General features: G+C 37.4%; 1 protein-coding gene and 1 pseudogene across 1 annotated transcript; both read right to left on the bottom strand.

The window, feature by feature from the left end:
- Positions 1–6,405: 6,405 nt before the first annotated feature.
- On the bottom strand, positions 6,406–8,900 carry LOC143404400 (endoplasmic reticulum chaperone BiP pseudogene; annotated as a pseudogene).
- A 279-nt stretch (positions 8,901–9,179) lies between these two features.
- LOC143404399 (rho GTPase-activating protein 29-like) lies at positions 9,180–27,363 on the bottom strand. The gene is made up of 8 exons (XM_076862560.1): positions 27,273–27,363; positions 20,275–20,414; positions 19,361–19,549; positions 18,952–19,089; positions 15,658–15,890; positions 12,578–12,893; positions 12,343–12,451; positions 9,180–10,030 (listed from the first exon to the last, which is right to left on the bottom strand). Exons 1-8 carry the CDS (start codon positions 27,361–27,363, stop codon positions 9,180–9,182), a joined length of 2,067 nt encoding a protein of 688 aa, XP_076718675.1.
- Positions 27,364–27,938: the final 575 nt, after the last annotated feature.

Genomic DNA, 27,938 nt, shown 5'->3' with positions numbered 1-27,938 from the left:
ACTAAACACCCCAGATACCATGCTCTGCCATGCACGGCACCACAAACTCTTCTTGCAATCATAGAATGAGAAAGGGCCGACTCTTATGTAGATCAACTAGGAGTTCCTTTGAGTTTGTTGAGATGAAAAGTGCTTAGAACAGTAACTCACCTAGTAAATTCTCAGTACATTTCACCATCATCTGGTTAAGAACAACATTTTTTATTGTGTACTATATATCCTGAGATAGTAGAACTGTGTGCCTTGCCAGTGGTCTGATGGCTTTCCAGTGACCCTGTTCATAGCCCGTGGTCCTCATCCCTGCCATCTGCTCCTTCTCCCACATCCTTGGGCAGTGGTTTGCAGACAGGTGCACACCAGCATCATTTGCAGGTCATCATCTCATCTGACCTCCTCCTTCACCTGAGGCTGCTGGCCTCTCTTTCCTGGTTCCCAGGCACTGCTCATGTGATTTGCTGTCCTGGGCCCTTCTCCACATTAATAGAAGGGAGCTGAGCCATTGTGGTTGGATGGTAAACACCAGAACATATTTACAGTCCTGCAGAACTTCTAGCACCATGAAGAGTGCAGGCTCTTCAGCCAGGTGCCTGGGTGCTGGCTCAGCTCCTGCTCCAGTTGTTCCCTGGACAAGTCCATTGCACTAGCCCTACCTGCCTTCCTCTGTGAAGACTGACTCCTATGTGGAGATATGTTGGCATGTGGTCTTAATGATCTACTAAGGAAGAGGCTTAGAATTACTTGGTATGTAATAAGCAGTCAAAATTAAAAATTTTAACTTATCTTTTCTTAATATTTTTCATTAGGAGCTCTTGATCTTGGGATAATAAAATTAATGGAAGCTAGCTGGGTTCAAATTCTGACTGAAGGACTCATTGGGAGCACAATTTGGAGCACATTATTAAACTAAGATCAGCCTGTTAGGCTACAGGATTAATACTACCTACTTCCTAACACACAGTTGTTACAGAAGTAAATAAAATAAATGGAATTAAGCACTTTGTATAATGCCTAGCATGTAATAAATAGGAATTACTAAACTTCAGTGCAGTGGTTTTTAGACTTTATGATTATTGATACCAGATTTAAGATCAAAGATATCATATAGGACACTATTTTCATATATGAATTGGAATTTAGCTCTACTAGTATCTAGAACTGCAGTAGCAAGAAATAGTTTTTTTAAATCAGTGTGTATGAACTCTTATAACAAAAATATACTAGAAAAAATTGAGTGAAATATAGTTTAAAAAAGTATATTCACATATGTATATTCACTAAAGGCAGACCACAGTCAAAAAAAAGATAGAAAATTCCTTATGAATTTCAAAAGTCTAGTTTGACCCCTGTTGAGCAGTTAGTCAAGAAAGAACTTTCACTGTGTTAACACATCCCTCAGTGGCTTTGTTGCATGGAAGAATTTCCAGTCTGTTATTTTAGTGCTGTGCTATTATGCATTAGATGAACTAGTTTTCCTGGTTGGTTTTCTGTTTGTAACATTCAATTGATAATCAACCCAGATTTGTATACAAGATTTGGGACTTTTAAACTCATTATGATGCTTTTTTTGTATATACACAGCAAAGAGGCTATTTTCCAAATGATGTTATTTTGCCAACATCATGAATGAGATGCTGCCAATTTGACTGGTTTGTTAAGAAGGTCCTTTTTTTTTAGTTTCAGGATTTCCTCTTGTAGGTCACAATTTGCTAAGTGTTTTTTTTTTTTTTAATATGTATGGTGTTTAATTTTATTGAATATTCTTTAATACATTCACAATACCAGTATCTTGATGTGATGCTTCCTCTTTATCAGTGTTGTCCAATAGACCTTTCTGCCATGACAGAAATGTACAGTATCGGCACTGCACTGTCAGGTATAATAGCCACCAGCCCATGAGCCCATGTGGTTACTGAGTTCTTGAAATAAGTGGTGGGACTGAGATAGTGAAATTTGATTTTGTAGAATTTTAATTAATTTAAATAGTCATACAAGGGCTTTGGTTCCTGTATTGAATGACTAATATGTAGGTTAGCAGAAGACCTTTTAATTGGTGTTCATTATAATTTTCTTTTCCTGATCTTTTTCCTTGCCTGCCTTCCTTTCTTTGTTCCTTCCTTCCTTCCATTCCTTTTTCCTCTCTCTCCCCCTCACTTTTCCCTTTCTCTTTCTCCCTTTCTCTCCTTCCCTCCTTCCTTCCTTCCTTCCTTCCTTCCTTCCTTCCTGCCTGCCTGCCTGCCTGCCTGCACTGGAGCTCAATCCCAGGGCCTCAGCATGTAAGGAAAGTGCTTTACCACTTAAACACATCCCAGCCTTCAGGAGAGTTTTCAATTAAAGTCTCCTGAAAGAAAGCTGGGTGCACAAATATAATTATTACAATTTTAGAAATGGGAGGTCCATGCCTTTAATCCCAGTGGCTTGGGAGTGTGAGGCAGGAGGATCATAAACTCAAAGCCAGTCTCAATAAATTAGTGAGATCCTGTCTCAAAAAATAAGATCTCTGAATGTGACTCAGCGGTTAAGCTCCCCAGGGTTCACTCTGCAGTTCCAAGGGGAAGATAAGAATTTTACAAATGGGAAATAATGTTTTTGAAATAGTACAAGTTACATAATTTTAGCTTCAATTTAAAAGTTTACTCCTATTCTCAGATTTTATTTACAGGACATTCTGCTATTTTTTTTTTCTTGAAAACATGGTACTTAAACAAATCTGACTTTTTCAAATGTGAAAATAGAATCCACTGAGAGTTAGCTGCCAATTCCTGATAGTACTTAGTTGTAAGTTCCACAAATACAGAAAGGTTTTTTGTTTGTTTTTAGTACTGGAAATTGAATGCAGAGCCTTGCACATGTTAGGCAAGCACTTAACTGAGCTTTATTCCAGCCCAGAAAGTGTTTTTAAAGATTGTCTTGTCTCTGTTATCTAGCATGGTGATGGTGTATAGTAAATTGTCATTAAATGTTTGTTTAATTATTGTAATTAAATATCAACAACCTAAAGCTTTAAACTACACAACAGTCCTTAAATCCTACAATCCAATAGTGACATCAGTTCATGTTAGTAGCAAGATGGAGATGGGAACCAGGGCCACAGTGCAGTGATCCCTGGCTGGTAGCTGAAACCTCAGGATGCAAGCTGCATCAGCACAGGGCACTGCCATGAATGGACACATATTTGGAAACAGCCCACTAGAATCAAGGTCTATTTACCCTACAGTCTTAGGTTCAGAGTTACAAAGGACGTTCCACATGATTTAAACCAACATTCTTTCCCCAGAAGGATTTCTCTTTACAGTGTATTAAACATGGTTGCTATGGTCTGAATATGTTCTTCCCAAATGTATATGTTGTGATAATCACTATTGTGACAGCAGCAAAAGGGAAAATGAGACTTACTATGCTCTCAAAATCAACTTAAATAAATTATTTCTCAATTCTAATGACATATACGTTTTCACTGGTTGATAGTACAGGTAGAAAAAGTATGTAATGTGATTTATAAGTCAAAACGTGTGATTAGGTCATGGAGCTCTATATTTTTTAACAGAATGAATGCCCTTATATAAGAGGCTTCACACATCATTCACATCCCTTTCCCCTCTTCTGCTTTCTGTCAACTGATGATGCAGCAATACACGCCACCTTGGACAATGTGAATATACTTAGTGTTACTTAACTGTACACTTCAAAATGGTCTAAATGGCAAATTGTAAGTGTATTTTACAATAAAAACATCGAAAGATGCATTTTCTATTGTGCAGTGTTTCCTGCTATTATTTAGTAATCACATTCATTAAGAGCACTAACCAGCCAGGCACAGTGGCTTATGCCTGTAATCCCACTGGGAGGCTGAGGCAGGAGAATTGCAAGTTCAAAGCCAGCCTCAGCAAAAGCAAAAGCAAGGTGCTAAGAAATTCAGTGAGACCCTACTCTAAATAAAAAACAAAATAGGGTTGTGGATGTGGCTCTCTGGTACCCAAAAAAAGAAGCACTAATCAAAATTTCACAAGCCTGTATTTGAGATTCAATTCTGCTTGCTGCATCTCTGAAAACTAAAAGCATGTCACTTAGCTAAGCCTCAGTTTCCTCATCTGTAACACAGGAATTATAAAATGCTTACTTACCCATTAGAGGTTGCTGTGAAATTTCAACTGGGTAAAGTCTAAATACACAAAGCTCAATAAATGTTAACTCTGATTTTATTTTTAAGTTTTCAAACCAATATGATTCTTGTACTTTGTATAAAGAAGGCTAAAAACTGGCTTTAGCATTAAAAAGTCCATTTGTTCATTTCTCCTTAGTCCTTAATGTTATGGAGAACTATAAGATCACATGCCCTAAAACACATTTCACATTATAGTCAAGTGGTGAGCCCATGTGTTGACCACTGAGTCAATAGTTAATAATTTTAAAGTATCATACTCCAAGAGGCAACAATTTCAGAGAAGCCACAATAACTCATTGTACTTGAAATAATTTACATATAATAGTGTGTATAAACCTGTACATATAATTTTTATCAAGTATAATATGATCATACAAAAACATTGTCTCACAATATAGTTCACACATACCAAGAATGCTATTTTATTTTTGTCCCTTTTACATCATATTTTAGGCAAGATGATGAAACTCAGAAAATAACAGGAATGGACTAGTTTATAAAAACTGGGTATTTTATAAGTGAAACACATTCAGTCATCTACATCTCTGAAATTGCAAACAATGTGACTTACTATACTCTCAAAATGAACTTAAATATATTATTGCTCAATTCTAATGACATATACGTTTTCACTAGTTGATAGTCCAGGTAGAAAAAGTATGTAAAGTGATTTATAAGTCAAAACATTTCATACAAAAGGATTTGGGGGGGGGTACTGGAAATTGAACTAAGGGACACTCAATCATTGAGCCGCATCCCCACTCTTTTTATGAATTTTATTTAAAGACAGGGTTGCTAAGAGTTTTGCCATTGCTAAGGCTGACTTTCTACTTGAGATCCCACCTGTCTCAGCCTCCCAAGCTACTGGGATTGTAGGCATAATCCAAAGGAATGGTTTTAATCAAACCCTCATAATGTCAGGAGAAAATGCATTGAAATTAAAAATATCTGAAGCACGCATTAATGAGACCATTATAAAAAATACAAAAAAGGATATAAATGTCATAAAATAAAAATTTATACAGATAAAGTTAAGGGGTTAAAAACTATCAAATGTATTAAAATCATCTAAAGTCAAATAAGACATAATTTATCTATATAATTTAAATTATAATATTATATAAATATATTGCATGTTATGTAATACATATATAATATAAATTAAATACAATATATTTATATAATCTTCAAATTTATATTATATATAATACATTTATTTTTATCATATATACATATAATAAAAATATATAAAATATTATAATATATAAATATATTATATATTCATAATATATATAATTTATATAATATACATACTTATATATTTATATATAAATTATATACATTAATATATAAATATATAAGTATGTATATTATATAAATTATATATTACATATCAAAATGTTTATGATTCATATGTATTTAATATAAATTATATATAATATATGAAATACGTGTATATTATATACACATATAATAAAATAATATATAAATTAAATATATAAATATTATTTTATTATATATAACATATTTATTATATATCATATAATATATTTAGATTTATATTAATTTATATTATATTGCATATCAATGTCAGGTAATTATATAATATAATTTCTATTATTAATAAGATAATAATACAATTATTATATTAGTATAATTAATATTAATATGATATATAAAACATGGATTATATTATAATTATATATAAACAACTTATATCATATAGATATATGTAAATCTATAATATGTAGTATATAATAAATAATACATAATATATAATATATAAATATATTATAATTTAAATCATATAGTTTAGTTATTTGGCTTTAGATGGTTTTAATGCTTCTGATAGTGATTTATCCCTTAGCTTTATCTGTAAAAATTTTTATTTTATGACAGTTCCAAACTTTTAGTATTTTTTTTTAAATAACAAACATTTATTGGTGTCACTTATGTTAGAAAAAAGTTCCTACACCAGATGTGCATGACCCAATCGTTAAATAGAACATTTCTGAGGTGAACACACATCCTGACCCACATTTTTATATCCAGTTTTTTAAGATAGCCAATTCCTCCTCTCTCTGTCTTCCCCAAAACATGTGAGCAACTGTTAATGGAAAGCAGTAAACAGCCACTTGGGCTATAGCATTTTCAACTCCACTCTCAAATTACATTTGAGACTTAAGTTCTCTTGGTTTTCTCCTAAGGAAAGTTCCGAGTCCAGTATTTACAATATTACAGCACTAGCAGATCAGTGTCTTCAACTCGTCTCTTTCTGCTGTATCCTCTTCACCAGTTGGGGGAGGGCCTACACTTCCATAGAATTTGCTGATAATTGGCTGAACAATTTCTTCTAGTTCCTTTTTAGTTTTGAAGTCTTCAATGTCAGCTTCTTAGTGGCTTTCCAGCCATTCAATCTTTTCCTCTACAGCTTTTTCCATGGTCTCCTTATTTTCAGAGGAAAGTTTGCCTCCCAACTTTTCTTTATCTCCAATCTGATACTTTAGAGAGTAGGCGTAGCTTTCCAAGTCATTCCTAGTATCAAGGCACTCCTTGCATCTTTTGTCTTCCTCAGCAAACTTCTCAACATCATTAACCATCTTTTCAATTTCTTCAGGTGTCAGGCAATTTTGGTCATTGGTAATTGTAATCTTATTTTTGTTCTCTTTAACTTTGTCTTCAGCTGTCACCCCAAAAAATAACATTCACATCTATCTCAAAAGTGACTTCAATCTGGGGGACCCCACAGGAGGAATTCCAGTGAGATCAAATGTACCCAGAAGGTGGTTGTCTTTTTTCAGGGGTCCTTTACCTTCATAGACCTTGATTGCAACAGTAGGTTGATTATCAGAAGCTGTAGAAAAGATCTGAGACTTCTTGGTGGGTACCACAGTGTTCCTTGGTATCAGTTTGCTCATGACACCTCCCACAGTTTCAATACCAAGTGTCAGGGGACATACTTCAAGCAGTACTAGGTCACCTGTATCTTGATCATCAGAGAGTACACCAGCCTGGACAGTGTCACCATATGCAACAGCCTCATCTGGGTTTATGCCACAGGATGGATCTTTGCCATTGATGAACTCTTTAACAAGTTGTTGAATCTTTGCAATTTGAGTAGAGCCACCAACAAGAACAATCTCATCAATATCAGACTTCATCAAGGCAGAATCCTCCAGTACTTTCTGAACAGGCTTCATGGTAGACCAGAACAGGTCCATGTTTTCTCTTCAAATTTTTCCTGAGTCGGGGTTTCAGAAAAGTCTTCTTCATAGAAGGACTTGATTTTAATTCTTGCTTAATGTTGAGCAGACAGGGCCCAGTTGGCCTTTTCTACTTCATGCTGGAGTTTCTGCACAGCTCTGTTTTCTTTCCTAACATCTTTGCCAGTCTTCTTTTTGTACAGCCTGACTAAATGTTCCATAACATGCTGGTCAAAGTCTTCTCCACCTGGATGAGTATCTCTATTGGTGGCCATGACTTCGAAGACATCAAAATGTCAATGGGGAGAAGAGACACATAGAAGGTTCCACCACCCAGATCAAACACCAAAATGATGTTCTCTCCCTCCCTCTTATCCAGACCATAAGCAATAGCAGCTGCTCTAGGCTCATTGATGATCCTCATAACATTCATGCCATCAATAGTTCCAGCATCTTTGGTTGCTTGCCAGTGGCATCATTAAAAAAGGCTGATAGAGTAACAACTGCATAGGTAACCTTCTTTCCCAAATAAGCCTCAGCAGTCTCTTTCATTTTAGTGAGAATCATAGCAGAGATTTCTTCTGGAGCAAATGTCTTAGTTTGCCCACCTCCAATGTCAACCTGAATGTATGGTTTATGTTTATGTTTCTCTTCAAACACTTTGAAAGGCAAGAACTTGATGTCTTGCTACACAGAAGGGTCATTCCCTGTGCTGCCAATGAGCCGCTGGGTTTCGAAGACCGTGTTCTCAGGATTGGAGATGAGCTGATTCTTGACTGTATCGAGGATCAGATGTTCTTCTTCAGGGGTGAAGGCCACATAATACGGCCTGATGCACTTTCCCTGATCATTGGAGATGATCTCCACTGGCCATTCTTGAACGCCCTGAAGCAGGAGTAAGTGGTCCCCAGGTCGATGACGACCATGGTACCCATGTCCTTTTCTTGTCATCTTGCTCAGCCATGCTGCGCAGAGCAGCAGCAGAACCGCGGCCACCAGAGAGAGCTTTATCTTGCCCTAGCTGGTGGCCACTTGCTCTCATCAGCAGACAGCCAGAAGTCGCCAGCAATCCAGCAATAGGCTGCAGCTGACAGCAGTGAGGTTACAGGTCTCTTAAACTCAAGATGCCTCAACTCTGTTCGTCTGTGTTGTCTCTGCCAATGTCTCAAACTTTTTAGTATTGAAGTGCATTTTCTTTCTACAATTGTATTAATTACCATATGTAAAAACTGACAAGTAGAATTCTAGTACACACAGATTCGCAAGCTTTTAGGCCACTATGTAAATATTTAAAAAGTTAAGTGAATTGCCAATGATTCCACACATGCTATAACAACACAAGTGGTCAAAGATGTACTAGAACATTATGTGGGAAAAAATATATTCATACCCAATCAAGATTTTTCAGGCACTTGCATTCAGAAGCATTTTATGAGTCAGCACCAGGTTTGCTCCAAAATAAAGCTCATTTTTCCCTACTGCCCCTATTTGTTGAGAACAATATTATACATTAAAGATGCATTTACATGAATCATTTTATAGAGAATATTATTTTAAGTTTTAAATTATAATACTTATTTTATGCAAAACTTCAAAAACACAGAATTTAAAGACAATACCAGTGAGGCACTATCATTCTATATGACTAAAACACTATCATTCTATATGACTAGCAAACACAATACAAGGCCAAAAGGCAAAATATACACTTTGAAAATCCTATACAAAAGTGGTTCTGTTACAACATTCTTTCATAAAATAAACACAATACATAAAAACGAAACAAGAAAAAAAAAAACCTGAATTTTGACCACCTACACAAACTGTGGCATTTCAAATTCAAGGTCTTGTACCTCTTCCATTTGTTTTAGCCTGAGTCCCTGGCACATTGGATTCATGTCAGGCAGGCCAACCTCCTCACAGTTCTCTTTAGGCTCAGCAGCTGGTTTCAAAGCATAAGCTGATGTGCTGTCTGCCTCTGGAACAGATTTCTCCACATGACTCAGGGGAGTAAGAGCTGTGCTAGGAGGCACTGTTGCTAAAGGTGAAGCTGGTCTCTCCTCAGTCCCCCTGACTTTGCTGGTCAGGATAGGTGGTTTGTAAAATGTTGTTCCAAGATGGGGCTGCAGTATTCTGGGTGCTCTTGCAGGAGCAAGACGGTGAGAATGAGAAGACAGTCTCACTGGTGCCTCTCTTGCTGAACTGGCTGGCGTGTTGGGCTGTGTGGCACCATTGGAATGGTCACCACTATCATTGATGCTCATTGTCACTTTTTCCTGGAGTACACTTGGCACAATCACTGCACTCATGCCAGTTAAGTTCTTTAGTTCACATTGTTGTTCCTGAGTTTTTTCTGAAATCTGCTGATCAAAACCATTAATTTGGGAGCCAACAGTAGTAGAGGTATCTTTTATATTAAGTCCTTCAAAGGTAAGATTCTGGCAAAACTTGTCTGAATTGACATTTCCCACATTTCTCCTGTTTTTCTCATTAGGAGAGCTTGCAAGATGGAATCTATCTACAGGCAAACAGCAACATCTGATCTTGGTGCTTGGCATAGGCCTCTGTATATCATTTGTTGTCACATCAGATTTCAGACTAAGTGGTTTCGTGGTTTTACATATATTGTCCATCTTTTGTGATGATGATTCAAGTTCTTTGTGATCTGAAAAAGAAGAGATTTTTTTTTAACTTCATGAAGCTTGGTTAATAAGGAAGTGTGGTTATTATGAATGGGCATTCTCTCAAACAACAGAGACTTACATATTTTTCCAACACTATTTTCTCAGTCATCTATGCAGAGGAATTAAAAATCCATACAATATTAAAGGCACATTTTTAATTAAAGCATTACTTTTTAAAATTTATCTTAATAGTATAAATAGTCACAAAGCACATAAAATAAAAAAAAAACACTTCCTGTAGTTACTTGTTTTAATATACTACCCATGAATGAATATTTTCTGTGTTAAGACTTTCCTGATTTCAACAGGCAGACAATGGTAACTCTAGAACAGTAACACTATTCTGTACACCAACAAACTCCATGTCCTGAATCCCAAGGACTTTGCCTGTCACTTAATCTGCTCTCCAGCTACATTTTGTCCATACTGAGGGCAACACACCAGAGAGGACTTGGATGCTCTCCCAGCTGATCCACTAATACATGGCAACATCCTCTGCACAAAGGAAGGTTGAAGAGCTGTCAGAATTGCCATTGTGCTACTGGTTCTGTAGACTCCAGACTTACCTTCTTCTCTTTCTCCTCTAGTCTGGTCCCAAGGTCCCTGTTTTCTCACCTAAAACCCTAGCATCTCCCACTCTGTCTTTGCTGCATGTGCCTTAGAAGCTCCTGTTACTAGAAAGGTGCAGCCCTCTGGCCATGATCCTCTTCTCCCTGCTGAGAAACATCAGACAATTGTGTGCCTTGCCACTGGTCTGATGGCTTTCCAACAGCCCTGTTCATAGCCCACAGTCCTCATCCCTGCCACCTGGTCCTTCTCCCACATCCTTGGGCAGTGGTTTGAAGACAGGTGCACAGCAGCATCACTTGATGATGATCGCAGGTCATCATCTCATCTGACCTCCTTCCTCACCTGAGGCTGCTGGCCTCTCTTCCCTGGTTCTCAGGCAGTGCTCATGTGATTTGCTGTCCTGGGCCCTTCTCCACATTGATAGAAGGGAGCTGAGCCATTGTGGTTGGATGGCAAGCACCAAAACATATTTACAGTCCTGCAGAACTTCTAGCACCACTTCTAGCTGCCTGGGTGCTGTCTCAGCTCCTGCTCCAGTTCTGCTCTGGGCAAGCCTAGTGCACTAGCCCTACCTGCCTTCTTCTGTCAAGACAAACTCCTATGTGGAGATATGTTGGCATGTGTTGTTAATGATCTTCTAAATAAAAGGTTCTGAATTACCTGGTTATGTAATGAAAATTTCAAATATTTTAAAATTATTTATTGTTATTACTATACCTACCTGGGAATCCAATTTCATTGGACAGCAAAACAAGGTTACATTTAGGAATGAGACAGGATGAGGTTCAAATCCTGAATCAACAATAATTTAAGGACATGACCCTTGGCCTTATGTACCTTCCTGAGACTGTTAACTATGGCTTAAATGAGGCCAATGTTCATAGCACAGAAGTGCTGATAAGATCAAATCAGATAAATGGAATCAGTGAGTCCAGTGTTTTTCTTTGCAGAGAGGAAATGGACTCTTTGTTTTCAGACTTTCTCAGGCTACACTTATTGATATTTCATTAATTTTATATATCAAATTTAACATTTATGACTATATATTGAAAAATTCAGATTAAGCTCTACTAGAGCAGTAGGAATGGAAGGTTTTCAACCCCCTTACCAGAAACGATTCACTGAAATAAAACGATTAAAAACAGTGAAGAAAAAGACTGGAGCCAAGAAAATGGAAGACATGTGTGCTTAATGTGCTAAAGTTAGGCCACAGGTAAAGGGACATCAAAAAACTTTAGGAGCCTATTTTTTTTTTTTTTTTTTTTTTTTTTGAGTTTCAGGAGTCCAGCTTTTTTCTGTTTTGACTTTAATTGATGACAAAGAACTAAAGGTGAAAACAAATCTCAGAAAGAGAACAAAAATAATTTATGAATTTCAAGATATCTTTTTACAAGAGAGAAACAGAGCATAATATTCATTTAAATGACATTCACTAAACTTTCTCAATGGCTAGAAAAGTTAACTAATAAAACCTTGAAGTTTGAACTTACCTCAACTTAATACCCCTTGTTTTTTTTAAAGGATGAGTATTGTAGATGGACACAATATTTTTATCTTTATTTATTTGTTTTATATGGTACTGAGGATCCAACTCATGGCCGCACACATGCCCAGGCAAGCGTTTTACCACTGATCTACAAGCCCAGCCCTCACCTTGGTTTTTAATCACGACTTCTTGGCAAGGTTTGAAATATGCAAGGATATATGTTACATGACCACTCACCAATGAGACATGCATCCCATTTTTCCAATGCATTTTGCTTGCATTCTGATTCCTCAAATGATGTAGCCAATTCATAATTTTTAATTTCAATATCTGCAGTGTGAATATCCTATTGAAACAAGAAAAGTTTTAAACTAAAAGCAAAACACATCTCAAAACAAACAGTTCAAAGACTATTAACTTGTTAACATAAACATCACAAATTTAATGCAATTCTGTAATGGTCAAAACTCACTTGCTTCATAGAAAAATATTGTGACTTTGTGGAATGTTCTGTTGATATTACGGGTTTGCAAGGAGGGCTTTTATCCACCCGAGGTGCAACAACGTCAGTACTAGATGAAACATTTTGTGGCTCTAGGGACCCATCAAAGATCATCTCTGCATTGGTAATGAGGAATTCTACCAACAGGGCCTGATTGGCATATGCAACAAGAGAGGAGGAGATGGTACCAGGAGTGGTTGTAGGCCTGGGCCTCATGACACAGGGTCCAAATACCACCCCCAAGTTTTTTGAGTTCATCAGGTTTTCTTCAGAATGGTCTGCAACCCTGAAAAGAAGAACACATAAAGTGTATGAGATTTGCCTAATAGATGTCTTTAATGTTAGTTTACTATGACTTGAGAAGGTTGGAGAAAACTCGGGCTATAGAAGACTACAAAACGTTTGTCAAGGGTCAAGTTTGGTGGGTCCAGGGAAAGAATCCTTTGTTTCATTATGATACTTACCACACACCAAACTGAGTTTCAGAGCACTATATTAGGATAAAATGCATGTAAGTAGAAGGAACTACTGAACTCAGTAGCAGAAGGAAGAAAAACACCTCTAAAAATTGCTCCATCATTGTATGTGGGGTATACTCCCCGTTCCAGTATACGAACTGGAAACTGAAACAGCACTGTCAATTTCTGTCTCACTGCCCAGTTAGTTTTCTTTTTTAAAAAAATAATTTTTACCTAGAGATGGACACAATACCTTTATTTTATTTATTTATTTTTATGCAGTGCTGAGTATCAAACCCAGTGTCTCACAGGTGCTAGGCAAGTGTTCTATCACTAGCCACACTCCCAGCTGCCCACAGCTAGTTTTCTAGCCTGGATGGTTCTCTCTCCTGAACACCTCTCTGTTCTATTGCCACTATCAATGTTCTGGTTTTACTTCAAACACTCTCAGCTTGATATTTCTATGACTATCCAAAGAAATCTGTCTCTGCCTGGTTTAGCTATCAGGATGATACTAGATTCATCTATGGGTAAAGTAGCTGTGTGTGTGTGTGTGTGTATATATATATATATATATATATATATATATATATATAGTGAATGGGGTAGCTTTGCTATTTGTCTTTCAGAGGATTCACCATTGATGTATAGAAATGCATTTGATTTATGGGTATTAATTTTGTATCCTGCTACTTTGCCAAATTCATTTATTATTTTAGAAGTTTTCTGGTGGAGTTTTTTGGATCCTCCAAGTATAAAATATGTCGTTGGCAAAAATGGTAATTTAAGTACTTCTTTTCCTATTTGTATTCCCTTGAATTTCTTTCACCTAATTGCTCTGGCTAGAGTGGCAAGGATTATGTTGAACAATTTTTAGATGGAATGCTTCCAATTTTTCTTCATTTAGAATGATGTTAGCCTTAGGTTTAAAATAGAGAGCTTTTACTATGTTGAGGTATATTCCTACTACCCCTAGTTTTTCTAATAGTTTGAACATGAAAAGGTACTCTATTTTGTCAAATGCTTTCTCTGCATCAATTGATATAATCATAGGTTTCTTCTCTTTAGGTTTATTGATGTGATGAATTACATTTATTGATTTCTGTATGTTGAACCAACCTTGCATCCCTGGAATACACAACTTGATCATGGTGCATTGTTTTTTTTTCATATGTTTTTGTATGTGATTTGCCAGAATTTTATTGAGAATTTTTGCATCTATGTTCATCGTGTAGATATGGGTCTGAAATTTTCTTTCCTTGATGTGTCTCTGGCTGTTTGGGTATCAGGATGATACTAGCTTCACAGAATGAGTTTGGAAGGGTTTCCTCCTTTTATATTTCATGGAATAATTTGAAGCCCTTCAAGATATGAATAGTTAAAAAAACTGTGGTATATATACACAATGGACTATTACTCAGCATTACAAGGGAATAAAATAATGGCATTTATAGGTAAATGGATGGAGTTGGTGAATATCATGAAGTAAGCCAATCCCCCAAAATCAAAGGCCAAAATTCTCTCTGATAAATAAATGTTGATACATAATTGGGTTCCAGGGGATGGAGGAACATTGATTGGGCTCAGGAGAGGGAAGGAAGAGGAGGGGTATGGGGTAGGAAAGATGGTGGAATGAGACAAACATCATTACCCTAAGTACATGTATGACGGCACATGTGGTATGACTCTACATCATGTACAGAGAAATGAAAATTTGTGCTCCATTTGTGTACAATAGATTGAAAAGCATTCTGCTGCCATGTATAACTGATTTGAACTAATAAATTTTTTTAAATTTTTATTTTATTTATTTATTTGTATGTGGGACTGAGGTTCGAACCCAGGGCCTTGCACAATCTCTACTGCTGAGCCACAATTCCAGCCACAAAAAATAAATTTAAAAAAAATTTAAAAAGGAGATCTTAATTACTGTCAGAAAGGTCTAACAGGCAAATCTGAATATGTGAAATTCCTGATTCCAAGTTCTTTAGTGGGCATAGAAACATCTTGGTCAACTAATCTGCCAGGTAGGTAAGATTTTTTATCAAGTCTCTAGGAAGGGTAGCACAGTTCCTGCTACTGCTTGCTATATTGTAGCCTAATGAAATCAAATTTTCTAAATGCAAAATGCTTTCTTGTGTCTCCATGTCATTTCTCTCTGCCTCATATGCTCTTCTGCACATTCAGTACCAAATCACCACTCAGTTCTTAAAATCAGACACAAGGCCTTTTGCCTCTTCTGCTCTATTCCTACCCCCAAAACTTCCTTTGCATGCCTACAAGCTGTGCACAGCTACTAGAAAAAGAATGATGGTGAACTGTGGTTATATACAGACCTGTACCCCAAGAGGATAAGCTCAGAAATAGCAGAAACCCTATATTTCCACCCTAGTTTCCCCAGCCAGAGCCTGGCACACAGGAAGCATCTGAGGGAACCATGTTTGCTGCATGAACATGTATTCAATGTCTCCCTCTCCCAACACATAATAAAAACATTCTAAAAATCATTTTGAAAATCATAACAATATAAATGTACTGAATACTATTGCCCTGTTGAATTAAAAATGGCTAAGATGGTATAAAAATTCTTACCTCTTAAGATGGATGATAAGGTAATGTAGAGTGTTAAAATTGAACGGTGGCAATTTTCTTACAAGGTCCTTGGTTTTGAGAAAAATTTGGTTGATATCTGTACACATATTTGGAGATGTGTTGTCTTCAGAGTTGTCCCTTTTGGTGTCCTGTTCTTGGTTAATTTGTTGGATGACATTTGCAAGCTGCATAAATTCCTGGTACCATTGGAATAAAACCAATGGTTCTGGTAGCTAAAGAAACAAAATTATATTAAAAATACCTTTGGGCTGAGGTTGTGGCTCAGAGGTAGAGTGTTTGCCTAGCACATGCAGGGGCCTGGGTTTGATCCTCAGCACTACATAAAAAATAATAAATAAAATAAAGGTATTGCATCCCGCTACAACCAAAAAATAAATATTTTGAAAAAATCTTCTGCCTGTTTTCTTTGTTAAAGTCAACTATAAGTGAGAATTACTCAAATAATTTAGCATGTCCCCTTTAGATTAACAAAATTTTCTAAAGTCAATCTGTATTTATTGATATCATTTTCAGTATTGGGGATTGAACCTAGGACCTCAAGCATGCTATGCAAGCACTCTAGTACTGAGCTTCATCCCTGCCCATAAAATATAATATGTATGTTTGGTAGAGAAATGACTTAGAAAGCAAATCAAAATCTTGACTATAAATTATATTTATGTTAATAACAAATTAATGGATAATGAGTGAAATTCTAAACTTTAAATGAAGTTTATGCTTTAAGCTTCATTATGGGATTTTAAAACTCTTCTATTCACATCTGCCCCCCAAATATATAATCTTCAGCTGTTTTACTGGAATAAACATAGAATAGTGAACAGAATCTATAAAATGAATCAGAAACCCATGGATTTTATGAGTAAGGGGTAAAAATATCAAAGTGCTAAAGGGCACAGATTTTACTTAGGCAAGAATGAAGATCAGCACAAGATAATATGACCTACAAAAACATACTGTCAACATCTCATGAAACTTTCAAACAGGCTGATTTGCCATGAATAGGTCAAAAGAAGTTCTTACAACAAATATCCACTGCCAAAATGAATTTCAATGTTTCTACTGACCTACAATAAAAAATTCAGTGAATCGTTGGCTACCTGATGTCCTATAATATCTGTGGGAAGTTAAGGTGTTGCCCTGTGATCAGTTTCTATCTTCAACCACTCTGGGATCTGAAGCAAGTCACATCACCTGTTGGAGCTTTAGGTCAATGAGTCAGATAAAGGCTACTGTCTAACACTATTGCAAGAATTGAGCACACTTTGCCAAATGAAAGTCTTAGACATATAAAATTCCTCAACAGAATGCAAGTTTATTGTATTGGACCCAATTCATCTCCTTTCCCTGACTGACTAAACAAGGTTAAGGATGACACATTATGAGACTTCCAGTCATTCAAAGGTATCAACCTCCATTTCTCAGTTGAGGAATCTGTAGAATGTGATTAAAGGGTTATCAATGCTTTCCTGGGCTAACATTGTAGACCCAGCAATTTATACTTAATTTCTTTCCCTCCTGCAATTCCACTAAAATACAGTAGGCTCATAAGGACTAGGAAAATAGAGAAAACAAAAAGCAACAATTCACAAGTAGAAGAGCAGATGAATAAGTCCTGATGCAGCATTTCCAAGAGAACTGACTCTTTGTCACTCAACATGATTTTCAGAATCCTAAAGGGATGTGGACAATCACTACCAGGTCCTCTGATCTTGGCTTAGGTTGCAGGTGGGCCAGCTGAGAAAGCTTAGCTCTCTATAGAATCCCGTCTCCACTCCATGTACTAGGGGAATCTCCTTTCTAAAACTGGAAAATTTTTCTCTGGGCAATGGGATACAGAGGCTCTCTGAATCGAGGCAATGCCAAACATAAGGACCACAGAGGTAACTGTTTTCAAACGGGGATATGTTGGCTATATGCACACTGAAAGCACAGATCCTACAGTCTTAGTAACCCTGGCTTCCACAGTATTGGTACTGCATCTCTAGGCAAGGAAAAAACCCTTTCCTGGGGGACTGGGGTTGTGCCTCATGGTAGGGCACTCATCTGGCATGTGTGAGGCACTAGGTTTGATCCTCAGCACCACATAAAAATAAATAAATTAATTAAAAGTATTGTGTTCATCTACAATTAGAAAAAATGCCTTCCCAGGAGGATCACACCAGTGCCAGAACAGGGAACTAGAGACATGTAGTTAGGCATATACCAAACAGTCCACCTAGACCACTTTATAGTAAAGTTCAAAGTTTTTAAAAAGCCTTGATGTGTTCAAGTGCTTCCAAAGTGATTTCAAGTCCAAACTCATGTAACTAGCCACCATGAAAGACAAAAATCAAAATGGATGGAAAAAGAACAAAATGAAGTTCTAAAATGATGCTGTCAATATGCTGGCAACTAGTCAGATATGGTGAAAGAGTACTGGAAATGCAACTGATCTAAATTGAGATGTGTTCTAAATGAAAAATAGATACCAGATTTCAAAGAAAAAGAGCTGCAATACAAATACATAAATAAACAAAATACCTCATAATTTGAAAAACTAGATATTCAAAATGTTAAATGAAATGTTAAAAATCACTTCACGTTATTTTTAATTTTTATGTTGCTATAGAAAATTTAATGTTATATATGAGAGTCACATTGTATTTCTACAGAGGTTAGAGGCCAAATAGAGAAAAGAACCCTTAATGAGAAAAATCTATGAACATCCACAATAAAAGAGCATCATATAATCATTTAAAAAATGTGATCAAAAGAATAGAAAATCAGACTTCTTGAATATTAAAACATGATCTCACAAATGGAGTAATTTACTTATTCAAGAAGAAAAAGACAAGGAAATGTCTTAGAAAGTTTTTGAAGAAAAAAAGAACAATAAAGAAAAGGTAAGGGAACTGGAGAACAAGTATGCTTGCCAAGCAAGTGCAAGACCCTGAATTTTTAATCCCCACGAGTACAAATAACAAATTTATAAATATTTATATGTGTGTTTGTGTATGGTACACCCACACATCTCCAAAGAAGAGCTTCAAGTACAAGGGTGGGAGAATGGCAATAAAAATCAAGAAAAGTTCCAAGAACTAAAGTGCTCACAACTGACGGAGCTCATGGAGTGGCCAGAATACTGGATGGAAATATATCCACATCAAAGTACATCATTATAAAATCTTAGAATAATGAGGGGGGTGATGACATAGTCTATACCAATGAAAAATATTCAATATAAAATATTTTTGCTCTTTGCATTTGATGGTTGGTTTAGAATAAAACTTTAACCTTTTGTAGGTAACATTTCAACACTTCACAGATATCGTGTGAAGAAAATTCGGACAGATCTACTAAATGCCTTCCTTTTTCCAGAGCTTGACACAGGATTGCGATTTTTGCCTTGTTGCCACTGACTCTATAGATTCCCTTGAAGAGAAAAGAAAAACAGAATGCAATATTTCACTTTAGTACAAAGGGCTAAATGCAGACATCTAGACAGAGTTGATGTATCTACTTCAATTTTTATTAGTATTTAAAAAATACAAGTTGAAGTCAAATAAATTAACATTTTCCAAATAAATGTGAATAAATTTAGTTATTACAAATGGAGAGTGCTGATTTTCTTAAAATCTCTTTTTCATTAAATCAAATCACAAAGGCATTTATGTTTTTAGAGTTTTAAGAGTAAACAACATACTTGTAAACTCAAGGCAGTGTTTTCGATTTCTGAAGTACACATTTTGATTATGAAAGGAATGCCATCTGGCTCCTTTTTGGCAACACAGGACAATTCTGCTCCAAATAGGTGTATTTTCCCCCGAAGTTTACGATGTCCGCAAACGATGGTTAAGTTTGCCATGCATTTTTTATGGCAGATAAGAAGACACTATAAGAAAATGATATTTGAAAACTGATTGACTCACCTTAAAATTATTCACAACTAAGCAAAATACAGGCCGACTAATAAACGACAAAAATAAGTTAAAAAGTACTATTTGTGGTTTGTGAATTACATTTAACAGGAAAACAAATAAGAAAACTACAAAAATAAACTGTGGGACTTTATATTAAACATGTACTGGCAAGCTAGGTGTGATGGCATATGCCCATGATTCCAGCTACTTGAGGGGTTGAAACAGGAATTTCACAAGTTAAAGGCCAGACCAATCTAGCAAGAGCCCTTTTCAAAGCACAATTTTAAGAAAGAGTGTATGGGCTGGGGATGTGGCTCAAGCGGTAATGCGCTCCCCTGGTGTGCGCAGGGTGCTGGGTTGGATCCTCAGCACTACATAAAAATAAAATTTAAAAAAAGATACTGTGTCCACCGAAAACTGAAAAATAAATATTAAAAATCTCTCTCTCTCTCTCTGTGTGTGTGTGTGTGTGTGTGTGTGTGTGTGTGTGTCTCTCTCTCCCTCTCTCTTTCTCTCTTCTCTCTCTAAAAATATGGCATGTGCAAGACCCTAAATTTAGTTCCCAGGAGTACAAACAACAAATTTATATATATTTAAATGTGTGTTTGTGTGTGGACACACACATCTCTAAATAAGTAAAATCATAACAAAAAAGTATATGGCAAAAGAAAAAATTGTGATTCCAAAAAGATCTTACCTCTTGGCATTTAAGACCTTGAAATATGACAATGTGTTCACAGTATCTACATCTTGCTGGATATCTCCATTTTCTGAACTTATGGGTGGCAGCTGCTTTTGCCATTAATGATTGCTGAAATTTTCCAAGGGAGCTGGGTCCTTACAACAGAAATGTTAGTATGTAAGAAGGGTAAAATGACAAAAACATATACCACATGATATTGTACGTGGAATAATTTTTAGACTTTGAGATTACTTATATATTACAAAAAGCTATTATTTTGAATTTCTAACATAAAAAAGCATCTCATTTATTGATCTCTTATAAAACACACATTTTTTTTCTTTTTTTATTTACTTATGACAGTGGAATGTATTACAATTCATATTACACATGTAGAGCACAATAGTTCACATCTCTGGTCATATACAAAGTATATTCATACCAATTCGTGTCTTCATACATGTATTTGGCATAATGATGACCTTCTCATTCCACCATCATTTCTAACCCCATGTTCTCTCCCTTCCCCTCGCATCCCTCTGTTTCAGAGTCCTCCCTTGTTCCCCCTCCCTACCCCACTATGAGTCAGCCTCCTTATATCAGAGAGAACATTTGGCATTTGTTTCTTTGGGCTTGCCTAGATTCACAGAGCATTATCTTCTCCCACACCATGCATTTATCTGAAAATGCCATGATTTTATTCTCTTTTATTGCTGAGTACATAGGATTTTGGAAGAACCCTGCATGTTTTTATACAGAAATTAACAAGTTGATTCTAAAGTTTATATGAAAATGTTAAAGATATTGGAGAGCCAAAGAAATTTTAGAGAATCTAGACTGCTTGACTTTACAACTCACTGTAGAGCTACAGGATTCAAGCCAGTGTGCTTTTGGCCTAGGAAGAGACATGCAAATCAACAGAATAAAATAGAATCCAAAGTAGACTCTCTTGTATTTAGTGAAGCTATTTCTTTTTTTAAAATTCATTTAATTTTTTTAAATACATGACAACACTGGAATGCATTTCAATTCTTATTACACATACAGAGCACAATTTCTTTTATCTCTGGATATAAAGTATGTTCACTGCAGTTTATGCCAGTATATATGTTCTATTTTTTTGCATTACAATTTTTAATACACATATATACCACAATTTTTCATATCTCTGTTTGTATATAAGGTATGTTGACACCCATTTCAAATCTTCATATATGTACTTTGTAAAATGATGTCCAACACATTCCACCATCCTTGCTAATCCCCTTCCTCCTCTCTTTCCCTCCCACCCCTCCCTAGAATTAATCTCATCCTCCCATGCTGTTCCTCCCAACTCAACTATAAGTCACCCCACTTATAGCAGAGAAAATATTTGGCATTGTTTTTTAGGAATTGGCTGACTTCATTTAGCATTATCTTCTCCAACACCATCCATTTACCTGCAAATGCCATGATTTTGTTCTTTTATCATGCTGAGTAGTATTACATTGTGTATAAATGCCACATTTTTTTCTCCATTCATCCACTGAAGGACATCTAGGTTGGCTCCACAGTTTAGCTCCCATCTTCTCTCTCTACCCCATCTACTGTACTTCATTTCTCTCCCTGATACAAGATTCTTGGTTGGAACCCATTATCTTTCCAGTTTGAAATATGTTGTTCCAGGATCTTCTAGTTCTCAGGGAATATGTTGAAAAATCTGCTGTTAACCTAATTGGTTTATCCCTATGTGTAATCTGATTCACTTCTCTTGTGGCTCTTAAAATTCTCTCCTAGTTCTCTATATTGAGAATTTTCATTATAATGTGTCTTGGTATGGGTCTGCTGTGATTTTGCACATTCAGTGTCCTGCAGGCTTCTTGGATTTGGATTTCCATTTCATCCTTCATGTCTGGAAGTATTTCTGATATTATTTCATTGAATAGCTTGCACATTCCTTTGGTTTCGAACTCTGTGCCTTCCTCTATCCCAATGACTCTTAAATTTGGACTTTTTATGCTATGCCATATTTCTTGGGTTTTCTGCTCATGGTTTCTTATCATTTTTGCTGTGCTGTCTACATTCTTTTCAAGATAATATACTTTGTCTTCGTGATGTCCTATCTTCTAAGTTGTATTCTCTGCTGGTGATGCTCTCATTTGTGTTTTTAATTTGGTTCATATTTCTTTCATTTCAAGTAATTCTGTCATATATATATATATATATATATATATATATCTATATATATATATAGATATATATATATATATATATATATATATCTGCTCAATCCTCAATCTCCCTGTAGAGGTCATCTTTTGTTTCTTGGATTTGTTTATGTAGCTCATTGTCAAACTGATCTTTCACTATCTGTATTTGTTGTCTAATGTCTTTTTTGAGATTCCAAAACATCTGAATAATGTAAATCCTGAAATCTTTCTCTGTCACTTTTTCTGCTGTTTCTAATTATTCTTCTAATGATGCATTGTCTTCAATTTTTTGTGGTATTTTCTTCCCTTGTCTTTTCATGTTGCTGGTATTTTGTTCCTGCTCTGTGGGACTGGTGTGTTATTCTTTTTACCCTATAGATTTGTAGTGCTCTTGTATATTCCAAGATCCCTTCTTTGTGGGGAGAGACAATGTTGACATTCCCAAAATAAACAATACATCACCTATGTGTAAATTACTGCTATTAAGACATTCATAGTTAGTCTCAATGTCTAGTAATTCTAGATTCAATTATAATTTAAAATGTAATCAGTAGTTTCATAGAAGATATACACTTTCTTCTGGTGGTGGACAGAGAACTAGAGGTCAGGTATCTGACTTTATGTGAAGGGCGAAAGATGTGAGGGCAATGGATTAATAAAACTTAGGAACTTTGGAGGAGAACTCTAATCAAGAGAGTTAGTAGCAGGGGAATAGACAGGAGGTAATTTAGGGGAGACAAGTATGTGGGAGGACAGTAGAAAGCATAAAAACAAACAAGTATATGTGTTTAGAAAATTACAAGAAATAAAAATAGTAAAAATTAGGAGGTTGAAAGAGAAAGAGAGGGAGGAAGAAAACTAAAAAGGAAGTAAAAAGAAAAGAGAGAGAGAGAAGTAAAAAAAAAAAGAGGGGTGGCGTATGTAATTTCTTTATATTATATTATTCTGGTGACTCAGTTCTATTTCATGCAAAGTTCTTGGTTATATGTTGGGGTTGTGAGGACCAGAAGAGGAGGGGTAGAGGAGAAAGAAAGAGGATAAAATGGAAGAGAAGAAAACAAAAAACAAAACAAACAGCAAAATACTCTCAGAGTTCCCTTTTCTTCTTTTTTAGTAGGTAGAGTTGTCTATTCCAAGCTTTGTTCTCTACCCTCAGTGTGGTGTAGGTAACCAGTGTGAGAAGACTAAAGCTCTCCCTCTCTTGTCTGGGCTTCCCTAATCTTGGTCTCTCTGAGTTGCTCCTAGGTTTTAGCCCCCTCCCCTCTCTTGCTTATCAGGTCTCATCTGGGGGACCTCACGCCCTCCACCTTAGGATTGCACCAAGTGGGCAGTGTCCTGGTGGCACTGCACTCCTGTTCAACTGAGAGCTGATTTTGTGCTGATAGTTTCTATACCGAGTTATTACAGCTGGGGGAGTGGATTTGGAACCCAGGTACCTGTTCAGTCACAGATCCAGCTGGTAACCACACCCCCCAAAGATGGTGAGAAAGGTCAAGTCAGTCCTTTTCCCATTCGGGGTGTCTGGTGAGGTGGGGGAGCTGGGATGTCCTTGTGCTGTGCCTAGAACGTGGTCTGGGGACCTGCGTGGGAGCAGAGCATCCCCTGGAGTTCTGCCACTCCACCGAGGTGCTTAGTTGGTGTCTCTGCTTCCCCACTTGAGAGTCGCGCCTGTGCTCAAACTGTGGGCTTTGGGACTGAAGCCTGGAGTCTCACCTGAACACAGAGGCTCTGAGTTCTGCTTGGTGTTCGCAGCTCTGGTGGATTCTATGAAAATCCGCTGGATGAGGTCCTGTCACATGAACTGAGATGTTGTGTTCCCTCAAGGCAAGACCCCAAGCAGGAGAAGCCACCTGATAGCTTTCTCTGATTCAGGCACAGAGCAGCTTGAAGCAGGATCTCCTCTACTCTGCCACCTTGGATCCCAGTCAACCGATTTCTGTCAGAGATGCCAAAGTAATTCCGTGGTCTTTCAATAAATGGTGCTGAAATAACAGGCATCCATAATGCGAGGGATGAACATCAAACCTTATTTCAGTCAACTCTAAAATGAACAGAAACCACACACCTAAACATACAACCTAACACTATCCGTCTTTGAATTCAGGGCTATGAAGGGCAGCTGCCTATTTTTATAAATACAGGATATTTTGGGAACACAGTCATGTTGATGTATTGTGTATAATTGCTTTTAAGCATTATTAATTATAATGGTAGTAGAGATAAAAGACCGTTCAGGTGTTGATAATTTTTGAAACTGAGGTTGTATTCACAGAGTATACTGTTTGGCCTACTTTGACGCCTGCTTGAAATTTCCCATTATGAAAACTTGTTTTTGTTTTTTTAGTCTACCTTCAGATCTACTCTGGGCTATCTCAAGATCATCCCCATAAGCTCCATCACTCTCCTTCCCATTTCTCTCCAGCAAGGCTCAACCAATCCTAAAGTCCCCTGAATGTCCTGGGGAAGCCAGCCATTCATTCTAACATGCTAAGCACAAATGTGACACCATGGTGGTACTCAATGAATATTAGAGAAATATATTAAATGTAAAATTAAGGAAGGTTCTGTCTGCATACACCCTGAAGTTGAAACTGAACTTGCCCTTCCCTAACACTTCTATAAACATGTTAATTAGCTCCTACCTCTTCCTTTCACAGGAAGACTATGGGGCTAGAGTGTAGTTCAGTGGTAGAGTGCTTGCCTAGCATGGCTGAAGCCCTGGTTCAATATGTAACACCACAACAAATAAAATAAAAAGGAAGACTGTGACATTTGAAAAATTTTTCAGCAATACACCCCTAAACTCTCTTCAAGAAAAATAAAACTCTTATCAAGGGAGGCATTATTGCCGAAAATCTGCTCTATGAACAAGGTGGCTCAATTCCTTATCATGTAATCATAAAGACAATTAATAAAACACATACCACTTTCCACAGAATAGACCAGAATGTGTTCGTAACCTTTATCAGTCCCCTGTATTCTTTACACATATGAATTATTTTTATGTGTGTGGCTCATCACCATGATGAAAGTGAATGGGAAATTTAAAAGAAAAAGCAAACCAACTACTCTCAAAGCTTCAAAGCAGAGCTATTGTCTGTGACTTGTTGTCTCAGATCAAGTGGTTCTGGCTTGATTTGAGAACCTGCACATTCTGGCCACCTACAGAGCTCTCTTTCAGATTCCTCAGTGGCTCTGAGCAAATGGCTGCACTGTCAAAGCAGTGAGATCCTTTGTGCAGGAACCCCACCCCACACTTCTGTGCTTATTAAAATTACCCTTTACTTTCAAGCTCACACAAAAATATCACTTCACTCCCTCCATTGAAAATAATCATTCCTTTGGCTCTAAGTTTTGGTTATTGTATTCTGCCACTCATTAAATGGAAAGGTTCTACAGGGAGTCTGTCTAGCATAAAGTGAGATCCTGATAAATTTTCAGAATGAATGCTGAATAAATTAAGATAGATAGGAATCAAAATCCTTCCAGAATCCCTTCTGGGAATCATCTTTGTTCACTGGTAGTACTAACCCCCTGGGACAAAGAGCAATTGTAAATGCCCACATTCTTAGGTCAAGGGCTTTTATAGTTGGGAGGTGAAGGCCATGATAATTGAGAGGTTGTTCTATTTTCAGGAGGTGGAGTGGGCTGCTGTTACCCTACATTCACTGAATAGTGATTCTTCAACTCAGCCAAACTTCAGTATCTTGCCAACTTGGGGGCTGAAACTTTTCTACCTGGGCCCATCGGGCTTTCTTCAAATTTAGTCTGAAAGGTTTTATCAAAATCATGAGAACAGAGCTATAGGTATTGTCAACCTAATGAGGCTTAAGTGTCACTGTTCCTCACTTTCACAGTTCTTACAATAGGGTAGCATTTCTAAGTAGGCATTTCTGGCAAACTGCTTAAAGAACTCACTGCAGGGAAGAGGATGTAAATTTCAAAGACTCATGTGTATACATGTATAATATACTGTGATTTATTTACTCATCCTAAATACTCACCTCCACATCTAATTTTGAATTCTTTTTCATGAAGAGGGAGACCCCTACACCCAAACTCAATAAGGAGGTGAAGTGAACCCAAAGAGGAAAAGAACAAAACTGATATAGAACAAAAAGCTGCCTGCTGTTTAGAAATGGCCTTGGAATATTCACAAAACACCTAACACTCCTCCCTTCCCCCAAAAGATCCAAAGAACTCAGTGGATGTCAAAGATCCAAAGGACTCAGTGTGGAACCCTCTCCTTGGTCTCTAAGACAGGGACAGTAGTGAAAAAGTGAAATAAACCAGCACCTGTCTGACTCAAAGAAAAGGACAGTCCTGGTCCACTGGTTTCCTCAGAAGGGGGGCCACCTCTGGAACACCAGATTTTTATCACTGACAGGGTCTTGGAGAATCCTGGACACATACTCACAGGGACATACACTCCTTGTAGCAGTTGGGATCTCCCAGCTTATCAATTCCAATTTAGACCCTAACTTTCTGTGCTGAGGTCATGGTTGAAAAAAGGTGAATGGAAACAGAAGGGACAGTAATAAGGGAAGGACAGAAAAGAGATAGGATAGAGATACAGTCAGAAAGAAAGGCAAAGAGGGTGTCCCTGCACATTTAGGCCCCCTTCCCTGCTCAAAGTAGTCATCAAGGAAGGCCTTGATGAGGTGAAGTGTGTAAAGAAAAAGTAAAAAGGGAACAGCACTTGTTAGTTTCTTTACCTAGGTACTCATCAGAATGAAATTTCAGGAAATGTACCCACACTTACAAAAAGATCCCAGTGGGAAAGACAATTGTGAAGAAAAAGTCAAGTTAACCCGTGAGTATCACGAGTATGGCCCTGGTCCTCAGCTGCTGCAGCGTCGTCATCCTGCTCCAACTGCTCACTGATCACCAAGGACCACAGTGTTCCGGTTCCCATAGTGCCCACTCCTGACGTCTACCTCTCGTGGGCGCCCATCCTCGCGGAAGACCCCGCCCCACCAGCAGCTGTCTCCCCTCCAGGACCACTGCCTGATGCTGTGGCCGCCCTGACCCTGGATGGCAATTGGTCAGCAGCCATCTCTGCAGTCCCCTGCCCAGTGCAGCTCCAGAGTGACCACCTCCATTGCGCACTCATCCCAGTGCTTCCTCCAGTATCCAGTACTCAGACTCCCGCCAAATGCATGGCAAGAGAGGGCTAGAACTCGCTGCCTCCATCCCCCACGCATTGCCCTTTCCATGAAAAGATCCTACTGGGCGGCTCAATCTAATTCGTAGCCTGGAACCACAGAATTTTAAGCTCACAGGCTGTGGCACCCACGCAGCCACACCTCCCCTAAAGCCGGGAGAAATAGGGGTACCCTGCTTGGTCCTGCTGCAGCCCCTTGGGAAGCCGGCTTCCGGCAGCCTGAAACTCCGCTGTGAACACATTCTGAGACTAGGGGTCTGGGCTAGTGGGCCTGGAGGTTCCAGGAAGTGGAAGTGAGGCAGGTCCATTCCCACCTAAGCCAGTGC

The sequence above is a fragment of the Callospermophilus lateralis genome, chromosome 7, assembly GCF_048772815.1.
Source record: "Callospermophilus lateralis isolate mCalLat2 chromosome 7, mCalLat2.hap1, whole genome shotgun sequence".
Lineage (NCBI taxonomy): Eukaryota > Metazoa > Chordata > Mammalia > Rodentia > Sciuridae > Callospermophilus > Callospermophilus lateralis.
Note: the sequence above shows the minus strand (reverse complement) of the source record. Positions and strands in the feature narration are given on the sequence as shown.

Bases quoted from the DNA above. Each gene is read 5' to 3' on its own strand.
- LOC143404399 (XM_076862560.1), bottom strand. From the start codon at position 27,363: ATGGGAACCGGAACACTGTGGTCCTTGGTGATCAGTGAGCAGTTGGAG. The intron at 19,550-20,274 runs GTAAGATCTTTT...ATTTTCTTATAG, and splicing joins AAGGTCTTAAATGCCAAGAG to TGTCTTCTTATCTGCCATAA. The intron at 12,452-12,577 runs GTGAGTTTTGAC...TTGTTTCAATAG, and splicing joins AATATTTTTCTATGAAGCAA to GATATTCACACTGCAGATAT.